At 30.7% G+C, this 12,091-nt stretch overlaps 1 protein-coding gene across 2 annotated transcripts in view; it reads right to left on the reverse strand.

The window, feature by feature from the left end:
- The window catches only part of gpc6b (glypican 6b), a 34,216-nt gene extending 23,603 nt beyond the window's left edge, over positions 1-10,613 (reverse strand). The window contains exons 1-4 of one of the 2 annotated variants that reach the window (XM_052564684.1): positions 10,248-10,613; positions 5,576-5,734; positions 1,488-1,879; positions 12-177 (exon numbers count right to left, since the gene is read on the reverse strand). In XM_052564684.1, coding sequence (XP_052420644.1) covers positions 12-177; positions 1,488-1,879; positions 5,576-5,734; positions 10,248-10,428 — 898 coding nt within the window. In that variant the 5' untranslated portion in view covers positions 10,429-10,613. Of the gene's footprint in view, positions 1-11; positions 178-1,487; positions 1,880-5,575; positions 5,735-10,172 lie in introns of both variants that reach the window. The other variant, XM_052564683.1, reaches the window with a different exon arrangement.
- Between the last annotated feature and the right edge of the window lie 1,478 nt (positions 10,614-12,091).

Genomic DNA, 12,091 nt, shown 5'->3' on the forward strand with positions numbered 1-12,091 from the left:
GAGGCTCTCACCGATGTATTTGCTCCACTCTGGGTCCAGGTCGGCCTGATTGGCCAGGCAGCCCTTCATCACATTCAGACAGTAGTTGTTGCAGGGCTTCAGCGTGAACAGACCCTGACAGTACGAGCAGTAGAGCATTTTAGTGAAGCCGCTGACGCACGCTGAGCTCATGGTGACCTGCGGACAGAAGATCACACACACAGTTCATCAGATGCATACAGATGGAAATAATACTGACAGATGTTCTACAAAAGGACACTAGTTTGTTCTTCACATATGAAATAAAGTCATGCATCTGTAAAATCAATAAGAGTCAATAATACACTTCATTCAGAAGATGCTGCTAATCCTAAAACCAACAGGAGCCATAAATACATAAATGCATAAAAGCCCAATTTCTGTCGCTACGGTCCTTCCTCTGATTCATTACTGTGTCTCAGCATGTGATGGAAGAGCAGGAGACCTATAATATATAGAGAAATCTCATTTTTTATTAACCATAGTTTATATTAGAGCCCCCTATGAGAAATCGACGAGCTAAACCAGTTGAACACCAGCTCTTCTGGCTTAGGGAACAGCTAAATTATCTTAAAACCAGGATATTAGCAGTCTGGTGGAATTCAGTCATAATACAGAATAACACAGTTCAAATGATGAATGAAAAAAAAAACTGAATGCAAAATTATTAACTTAACCATTAAAACAGAATGCATTAAAAACTGGAATTTAAACTGGAAAGATGGAGGAAAACATATTTCATAGGGCTCTAACTTTTACATGTTAATTAATAATTTTTTTTTTATATTTCATAAGGGTATAAAAATCTAATTTATAAAATTTTAATAAATTGTTAAATTCTAGAAGTTTCATGATTTCAATAAATAAGTTATGTCTTACATTTATTTTAACCATTTACATGAAGTCCAGAAAAATTAAAAATGGAAAAAAAGGAATCCAATAAAATTTAAACTAAAAAAAATATAGAAATAAAGAAAACAGATAATTCATAAAGGTCTATTTAAATTAATTTATAAAACTTTAATTAACTGTTAAATTCTATAAGTTTCATCATTTAAAATTGTCTAGACCTATTTTAAACTGAATCTTGAAAAATGAAATACAATAAAATTTTAACAAAAAATAAAAATTATATATTTTTTAATTTTAATAAATTGTATAAGTTCTCAAGATTTCATTTAATTAAGCATGCTTTACATTTAATTTAACCATTAAAAAATAATCCAGAAAAAAAATAAATAAATAAAAACGCAATCCAGTAAAATTTATTTAAGAAAAAATAGAATTTGGGAAAAAGGGACTTCAAAGGGCCTTAAAAACAAATTGTATTTTCAAACCACATGCATAAATGAACTCTGCGTGTTACCTTCACTTTCTCTGAATGCAGTTCATGCTCTTTTAGATGCTACAGGTTTCATTTCCCCTCATAAAATCATTCTGACAGTGCAGTGAGCACCACTGTAACTCACCGTAGAAACCCTGTTAGCCACCTCCCGTCCAACCATGAGGCCCTGGACGAAGGTGCGGGCGGCGATGAACGCTCGGGTAACCTGAGACTTCAGCTTCTTGGGAACGTCTCCAAAAGGCTTAAGCTCTTCCACGTACTTGCCGATGCATTCCAGATAGTCTTCAGTGATGAGATACTGGGAATTCAGGAGCTGGAACATGCGCTCCAGCAGACGCATCCAGAAATCGTTCAGCATCTCCTCCAGATTGACGTTGCCGCCTGTGTAGTATCGCTTCAGCTCGGCGAACAGACCCTGGAAGACCTCGGCGTTCTGCAGATAGGGCTTGCCGTACGTGCGCAGAAACATCTCGTTCAGAGAGCGCTCGGTGCTCTCCAGCAACTCCAAGAAGAACTCTGTTAAAGAAAGAAATACAGCTGAAGAGGTGTCCCTGGAGCACAACACCAGTCATGGAGCTATACGTCATCAACATCCAGTGATGTGTGGTTTAGAGATCGCATATTAAGAGATTGTTTAGAAAAACATGTTGATGCATTGAGATTTAACACATTTACAAGGCAGAATAAAAACATTAAAGTTTGACATTAAAGACAGTTGAAATAATCTAATCTTTAATATATATGTGTGTGTGTGTGTGTGTGTGTGTGTGTATATATGTATATATATATATATATATGTGTGTGTGTGTGTGTGTGTGTGTGTTTCCAAAATCACGTTAACGTGCGGCCCACCACTAATATATATATATATATATATATATATATATATATATATATATATATATATATATATATATATATATATGTGTGTGTGTGTATACAGGAAAATATACAATGGTTTAAGCATAAAAGCAATAAGTGTAATACTGCTTTAAATGGTTGTTGCTTTTCCCAAAAAAAACAAAAACATTTTTAGTTTCTGTTTAGTTTAATTGCAATTTTGTTTATCTGAGCAAAAAATAAATATCATATATATTTTCCCGATTTACAGAAGACACCCACTAAAATGTATTTCAGTGTAACAATCTTGCAAGGGATATTTACAACAAAAATCATTTTATGATATATTAAAATTAATTTTACCCCAAAATAGTAATTGGTTAATAATTTTTAAATATGCCTCTATCCTAGGTTTTACCCATTTTTAGTAAGATTTTTTTTTTTACTTATTTAAAACACAATAAAATATAATATGCTCCCATATTCTTTTATATATTTTAATATGTGCACATCAGAATAAGCATGCTGTTTTAATTTATACATAATAATTGTGTTCCTCTGAATGACAATGTATCATTATTTCAACCAAGTTTTTACATTTTATCCTCCAAAAACTATATATATAACATTTAACATTTAATCATTTAGCAGACACTCTTCTCCAAAGCGACTTACAGATGAGAACAATAAAAGCAATCAAAAACAACAAATATATATTTACACAGAAGAAAGTGTTTTTCACAGTAATTTATATTTTCATATAGCAATTATATTGTTTTGTTTAAAAAGTCAAATTATATCTCAATAAGATCGAAATCAAAACTGAGAAAGTTTTACATTAAGTGCTTATAGATAACTCGGAGATGAGTTTAGATGCTCAATGTTGATTCAGCTTTAAACTGTTAATGAGAGAAGCTAATGACTTTCTGCTAAAGTACGTGAATGTGCTGTAATGTTAAGAATAGATCCGTTCACAAGTCCGCCGTAATTGCTTTTCTCTTTTCTCTGTGTTTTAGTCTCACTCTGCAGTCAAATCATTTCAATGCGTAACTAAACTATTTCTTTCTTTAAAGAAGAATGGCTTTGCAATATCACACTTTAATCTAGCATGCATCCTTCATTCAGGACTGAAACTGTGAGCAGCTGAAGGGTCAATCGTTTTGATGAGCTGAGATAATTCTTGACTTTCTTCTTCAAGAGGTGCGTCTCAATGCCATTGTGTTGATTTGAATGCAGCGCAGCACAGTGTTGCTCACGTTCTTCCTGACAAACTGGTCTGCGCTCTTTGTTTGTGCGTCCTGATCATCACAGTGCATGATGAAACCTCTGAATTCTTCATGTCACAGTAAACACGGTATTTATTCACACACAAAACATGCTGGGAATTATAAAACTGATCGTGCCGGTTCTGGATGGTGCAATAAATATCTGTCTTTAATATTTTAATATGGTTTAACTGTAAGAAAAAAGCAATAAGGCACACATGGATTCTTGTGCTTTATCACGTAGAGCTACGATGCACCGAAAGTTGTGAAACCTTTGGCAAATAATAATTGTCTGCCAAATAATATAAAAAAGGCACAGAAAAAGAAAGAAAAGAAAACAAGAGGAAAGAAATAAATAAATAAAAATGTAAAAAAAAAACATTAATAATAATACAATTAATCATTATTTAATTATAATTAATTAATACATGTATACTTCATAAATAAAAAGGTTAAAAATATATCATATTAAATAAAACAAAAACAAATCAAATGTAAAAACGTTATTGTTATTTATCATTTAGAGCAACGATGCACAGAGAGTTTTTTAGGATAAAATTATGAAACCTTTGCCAAATAATAAATGTAATAATAATTGTAAAAATATAAATAAATAAATAAATAAATTACAAATAAAATTAAAAAAATAAAAATAAAAATAATTCTAATAAAACATTATTTATACTTTTATACTTAACAAATAAAAAGTACAAATAATAAAATACTAAATAATACTAATAAAAATAATAACATAATAAAAAACTAAAAAATACAAATCAAATGTAAAAACATTATTGTAATTTATCATGTAGAGCTAGGATGGACAGAAAGTTGTTTAGGATAAAATTATGAAACCTTTGCCAAATAAAAAATGTAATAGTAATTGTAAAAATGTAAATAAACAAAGAAAACAAGTAAAAAAAAAATAATAATAAAGAAAACAATAACAATAATACAAGTAAAAAACATGAATTAATAAATGTATACTTAATAAAAAAGTTAAAATAATAAAATATTAAATAAAACAAATTTAAATAATAACGTAATAAATACAAAACAAATTAAAATGTAAAAAAAGTATTGTATTTTATCATGTAAAGCTAAGATGTATAGAAAGTCGCTTCAGATAAAATAATGGAAACTTTAGCAAATAGTATTTTTTATTTAATAATAATAATTGCAAAATTTTAAACTAAAATATTTTATAAAAAATTGTAGTAAAAAAGGTAACAAAAATAAAATGTCTACCAAATAATAAATGTAAATGCAGAATTTGTTTTTATTATTAATTATTTTGCATGCAATAGCAATTAAATACACTTACAAACAGATTATTAAGAGCATTATGCTTTTGGGAAATGAGTTTTTCAGGGAGGTTTTTCTGAGTCTGTTTTATAAAATACAGTCATTAGAAATGGAAGGATGATAAATATTTAATCTTTGAATTAATCTGTGATTTTTACATTTTAGTTTTGATTAAATGGGGCAGGGTAATGATAATAATAAACAATAATAAGCAATTCCACAACTCCATTGCTTGAGTGAAAGTACAGATACTGCTGGTCAAATATTACTCCTTTACAAGTGAAAGCTTACAGGATAGTTGTTCTGTGGCTTTAGGTCATTTTTACAATTACACAATTTTTCCTAAATCAATGCAATATTGTGTATAATATATACCGCATATTAACTTCTTATTATTGAACCGATGTAAATAAATATCACATTTGCAACTGGTCAGTGTTCAAAAAAAGCTAGGAAATCCCTTGATGTGACTCAAGAAGAGTGATTACTGAAAGAAGTCTCTTATGCTCATCATTTATTTGATCAAAAACACTGTACTGTCGAAATACAAACCTTTAAAGTTGTGAAATATTACTACAATTTGAAATAGCTTGTGAATATGCTGTGATCAAAGCTGAAACTAATCAAAGCTTTTTTTAATAAAAAAGTATAATCTATCAATCAGAAGACAGAAGGCAGAGTAGAAACAAGTTTTATAGGGTTAATAATCCCTCTTTAGACCAAATAAGATGATTTTAAGTTGAAACGGTCTCATGATAATTTAACACCAGCTAATCAATGAACGTTAAAGAACAAATCGTACCATCAAACCTTTTATGTCCGGTCATAAACGCGTCCCTCAGCTCTTCGCTCGTGTCGTCCATGAGCTTCTCAAAGTCCCGCGAGCTTCTCTGGACGAAGTTCTCCTCCATTTCTGCATTACAGCAGGATCTCTGAGGAGCGCAAACCTGCAGATCGTCTCCTACACACCAGAGAGAGACACAGCAACGCAATTTTACACTGATAATAAGATAATAAGCAGCAAATCAGCATATTAAAATGATTTCTGTAGGTCATGTGACACTGAAGACTGGAGGAATGATGCTGAAAATACAGCTGTGCATCACAATTTTTACTGTATTTGTGTTTAATTTAAATGCAGCCTGAGTGAGCAAAAGAGATGCACGAGGTGGAAACAGTCAGCCAAAAAAATGTAAAAAATTAAATTAAATTAAATTAAAAATATAAAATAAAATAAAAAATTAAATTAAATTAAAAATATAAAATAAATTTTTTTTTTTAATTCAACTAAATTAAACTAAATAAAATACATTTTAATAAAATAAAATAACAAAATAACAAAATAACAAAATAAAATAAAATAAAATTAAATTAAATTAAAATGAATTATATTAAATAAAATTAAATTAAATTGAATTAAAAATATAAAATTAAATGAAAAATTTAATAAAATTAAACAAAATAAATTACATTTTAAAATAAAATAAAATTAAATAAAATTAAATTAAAATGAGTTATATTAAATAAAATAAAATTTAATTAAATTAAAAATATAAAATAAAATATTTGTTTCAAATTAAACAAAATTAAACAAAATAAAATACATTTTAATAAAATAAAATACATTTTAATAAAATAAAAAATAAAATTAAATTAAATTAAATTAAATGAATGAACAATAAAAAAATAATGATAAAATAAAATAAATTTTTTTTGGGTAAACTAGGTCTTTAACTAAAGTGCTATTTCCAGGTACAAAACTTTTCCATTTGCAGACAGAAAATGCGGTAACGCTCAATCCTCTTATTAAAACTAAATCGTATTATCACTTGTCTGTGCATAGTTTTGTTTCCAAGGTAAAAGGGTCCGTTTTCCAAATCCATGTCTTTTTTAAGGCTCAAAATAATGATAATTAACGTGTGCAAAACTGCATTAAACCGGCGTTAATCAAACCACCTCAGGCTGTATATTTTTAATTTGCATGAAGATATGACACAGTGTACATTTGTCTATTAATTTTCTGTCGGCTCTGTAACAAAATCAACATGAAAAGCATAGGAAAGCGTATTAATGAGGTCAACCGGGTCAATGTCGGCGTTAAAATAATGCCAGCCAGTGAGTGTGTTGATGAATGGCTCTCCTGACAGTGATTTGTTAGACTGCACGCTTGCAGACGAAAACCTCTCGTCCATCAACAGCTATTCTATCTCTCTGATCATGAAGTCAAGGAGGTCACAAAATGCCAACAGCGTTATTTCAGTCTTTTGGTTGACCTCTGAGGCGCGGGTGAGAAATTACAGGACCGAGAACAGCACCAGACAAACACATTCACATACACCAAAAATCAGTTTAGTTAAAGAAGATCCCTTCATGCATCTGAGAAAACACATCCAGACTGAACACAAGCAGCGGCTGCAGGACTGTTAGCACACATTGAGCTTCAGCGTGTCTGCAGGAGTCTGGCATGCGACGAGGCCTCGTAACATTGATTTAAATATATGGGAAGAGTTGGTGAGGACCTCAGGAGCAGAGGACACATTTAGCAGCTGTTGACAAGCCAGCAGATGCTGGACGCTGGAAGTGTGATGCTGTTTCTGTGCACCACGAGGATTTCAGACTGAGATGTTGACAGGATCTTCTCTAAACTCACAGGATACAGAGAGCAACCCAAGAGGTTATGGGGTTTGATTTGGAGGTCCTCTTAGGCTTCTCGTCTTCATATCAGCAAATAAAATAGTCAAATAAAAAATAAATAAAAAATTATATAAAAAATTAAATTAAATTAAAAATATATAAAAAAAATTTTTTAAATTAAATTAAACAAAATTAAACAAAATAAATTACTTTTTAATAAAATTAAATTAAATTAAATTAAATTAAATTAAAAATTACATTAAAATTAAACAAAATAAAATACATTTTAATAAAATAAAATAAAATAAAATAAATACAAAATTAAATTAAATTAAATTAAAAATATAAAATAAAATAAAAAATAAAATTTAATTAAATTAAACAAAATTAAACAAAATAAATTACATTTTAATAAAATAAAATAAAATAAAAAATTAAATTAAAATTAAACAAAATAAAATAAAATAATTTTCTGGATTAGCTATTACTTTAACTAAAGTGAACTTTCTGTTCACCACAATGTTTATTTTAGGATTTCAAAGCACTTATTTTAGTTTTCAACTATTAGATTCTTTGTCTTCTTATCAGCAACAACAACAAGAAAAATTTATTTTTGCAAATGAAAATAAAAATAAAACAAAAGATACAAAAATAAAAATAGAATAAAACATACAATAAAATAAAATATAATACACTTTAATAAATACAAATAATAATAATAATAATAATAATGATAAAAAGAGAAGTAATTGTTGATTTAACTATTCCACTTCCTTAAAATAAAATGAAATCAAATAAATAATACATTAAATAAAAATAAATAAAATAGAAAACACAAAAATAAACAATAAATAAACGATACTTTTTGAATTAACAATTTCTTTAAATAAAATGAACCTGTTTCTGTGCATCATAAGGTTTTTAGGCTGAAATGTTGATGGGGTATTTTAGATTCCTCACCTTCTTATCAGCAAGTTCAATTAAATTAATTTACTAATACATAAATAAAATTTAAATAAAGTAAAAAATAATAACAATTAGCCTGAGATGTTGACAGGATCTTCTCAAAAAGCACAGGACTGAGAGCAACCGAAGAGGTTACGGGATTCACTTTAACTCAGATTTTCTTTAACTTTTCTCACCTTATTATCAGCAAAGGAGAACCGCAAAATAAGCCGCTTGTCTCATTTCAGACATTACATTTTATAAGCAAACAGAATTCAAACTCGTTACATGCAAATTTTCCTAAATAGTCTACTATTGCAACATTATGAAGACCAAAAGAGATTTGCATGCACTTTTTTGGTTTTCTCAACATTTGTTTTTGGTCAATGACTCATTTTAGGGTCCAGAATTCTTGCAACCTCACTCATGCCACAAAATAAAGTTAAACCATGGGCATAGGTTTGGTTTAAAAGTTGGTAGGGACCTACTGCAACCTTGAGATGAGTATTTTTAAACCAAACCAGTAATTAAACCCATGACTCAGAAGACCTTGACATAGTCCATTCAAATGTTGGTGTTAAGAATAAGCCAGTGCATGAAAAGAGGCCTGGATACATGCGACCTATAACACAGCTCCCTAAAGTCTCATTCATTCAAACAAGATCACTGAAGATGAACTCTGTTAATCTTACAACAGTTTTAGGACACTTCTGCAACATCGCAGGCTGAAATCAAATGACTCAAACCTAAGAATATGAACTGTTAGCAAGCTAAGGAAACATTTCCATCATTACCACCCAGGAAATAAATGTTTAACGGTTAGTTCATGCCGATAAGTCATCAGTGTGGGGCAAGTTGTCACAATAAGACTTGCCATTAAAAAGTCATTCATTATATTACACTTAGTCATTTAACAGATGCTTTTATACAAAGCCACTTATAAAAGAGGACAATAGAAGCAATCAAAATCAACAAAGAGCAATGATATATAAGTGCTAGTCTCAGTTACCTTAACGCAGTACACAGCAAGTTTAGTTTTTTTTAATTATATAATAAAAAGAAAACAGATAGAAGCTAGTGTTAGAGGACTTTTTATTTGCTTTTGTTAATTGTATAATAAATGCAAAGAAAACAGATAGAACACAAAAATTAGATTAGAAAAGCTGTTTTTTTATCAATATCTTCATAAACAATAGATTGTATTCAATTTAATAAACCATAAGACAATTAAGAATCAAGATAAGTTGTTAAACAGCTGATATTGCATTGGTTTTCAATGCAAAAAGGTACATTATAAATGTGAAGAATTTAAAATAGATAATCTTTTCACTGATGTGTGGTTTGTTAGGATCGGACAATATTTGTTCGAGATACAACTATTTCAAAATCTGAGGGTGCAAAAAATAAAAAATAAATAAAATACTGAGAAAAACACCTTTAAAGTTGTCCAAATTAATTCTTAGTAATGCATATCACTATAATAAAAAAATAAGTTTTGATATATTTACAAAATATGGAACATGAGCTTTACTTAATATTCTAATGATTTTGGCATAAAAGAAAAATCGTTCATTTTGACCTATGTTGTTTTGTTTTTTAACTATTGCTATACATATAACCCAGAGACTTCAGACTGCTTTGGTGCTCCAGGGTCACAAATTTGTGACAACTTGCCCCACCACGACGTTTCAAATCAACCCTAACTGTAAAGCATTCTACCGCGTGCACTTGTTACCAAACAATTATTTTGTTTTTGAACTAGACGTATTAAACTAGCACACTCAACCAATGCACAACTTTGACAAAACTGACATACAGACCGTGTGACAACTTGCCCCGGTCCCCCGTATTAAGCGGCGTGTTAGCAGATGACAGTGTTGTAGTTGAGTCGATACCTGCTGTTTCCTCGGTGGGAACACGTGCAGGACTGTAGCCCAGGTCGCTGAACGCGTCTTTCACCTGGCTGCAGTTCACCGCGCGCGGATCCGCCGTGACCGGAGCCAGGAGCGCGCACAGAACGGCAAACACCGCCGACATCGCGAGCTCCGCGGAGATCTGCTGAACGATCCTCGTCATGGAGTCTGTGAGAAGCACGCGCTGGTTCCTCTCTCTACTTGGGAGTCAGAACGCGTTGAGGTTTCGCGGCAGAAAGCATCGCGCGTCCTGACTGGAGTTCCTCGAGAGTTCGCGTGAACGCGCAGTGATGCGAGTGAACCTGCAGCTGTCAGAGTCAGATCCCCGTGCACTAAAGCGCATAACTGAGTATCAGTCGCGATCCTCACGGCTGTGGAATATGTGGAAAATAATTATGAGGAGAGTTTAGGCTCGACCACATGACTCCTTCAGTTTCCCCAAAGGGGGTGTGTTTACAGTATACTCGACACATAAAAACAGTACACATTTTTTCATACAGATTTTAAAGGGATTTTTCAGTAAAAAGTCAGATTACAAGTTTTTATAACCGCTAGCGACAGTAACCATAAAAACAGAACGCTACAGTTCTAACGTTCTATTCGTTTGATATTATGTATCACTTTACTATTGATTATAAAAACTTATTTGTATTATTATTATTAAGACTTTACCTTTAGATAACTTTGCAACCCTCAAACCCTTACGTCTTGTTTTCCATTACAAATATTCCATAAAAAATTCTTAAATCAAGATATTTAGGCCATTTGAGAGGCTAAAAAAAATAAAAATAAAGATGCATCAAAATTAAGTGTGTTTTGGCTTAAAATGAGAAAAATATCAGACAATGGGCCAAGAAAAATAATCTTATAGCTAAATATTAATATTAATCTTAAATATAAATTTTTCCTCCGAAAAAAAAAAGTTTTATTTTGTGTCACTTTGCTTCTCAAGTAAATTGATTTAAGAATGTTAAATGTATAAAATATGACATTGTGACAAAATATTATTACTTTATTTTATTTATATATTTTTTTTACATTAAAAAAGTTGGTGTGTAGTAATGAAAATTGATGATAGAAAAAGTTACATAATTTTCTATTGCAGCCAAACTCTTATTCTCAGATCTAAAATATGTAATGGGCTAGAATTTCACTCTTACAAAGTTAATGACATTTGCAGCCTACCTCTGTCTCTTATTAGTTTTTTATCTCCAATTTAGCTTGTGCCCAACAGTTAATACTAATAAAATACACAAGGAAGAAAGAATCACTAAGAATAGTTTCATTCAGGCTGGCTAAAACTGTGCTGTATGAGAATACAGAGAATATGCCACCCACAGCCACACATTCACAAAGTTTAAAACCTCAGAATTCTTATGCACCAAAATTAGAAAACATTTTATCAGCAAGACCTATACAGCAAAAACAACATAATCCCCCCAAAAAAGTAAAAATAAATTAAACCTATAATTAGTGTAAGGTTACATAGAGAGGGAGGTATTTACATTCATGTACATGCTGTTTTCCACACAGTTCTCATTCTGCCAGCATCACTCCTACACCCATAGCTCTGTCTGACTCATGTGTATATCACAGTTATATACATGGCACTGGCCACCTTTGGAAACCAATCTGTCAATCAGAGGAATTGTTCTAGGTAACAAACTTTATTCCCCAGTAAACAGATGGCACTTAAGGAACAGCTCAGACAAAAGTGAAAATTAAATAAAGATGCACTCACTCAAGTCATCCAATATGTAGATGAGTTTGTTTCTTCATCAGATTTGGAGAAATGTAGCATTGCATCAGTGTCACATCAATGGATG

Source organism: Carassius gibelio, chromosome B9 (genome assembly GCF_023724105.1).
Source record: "Carassius gibelio isolate Cgi1373 ecotype wild population from Czech Republic chromosome B9, carGib1.2-hapl.c, whole genome shotgun sequence".
NCBI lineage: Eukaryota > Metazoa > Chordata > Actinopteri > Cypriniformes > Cyprinidae > Carassius > Carassius gibelio.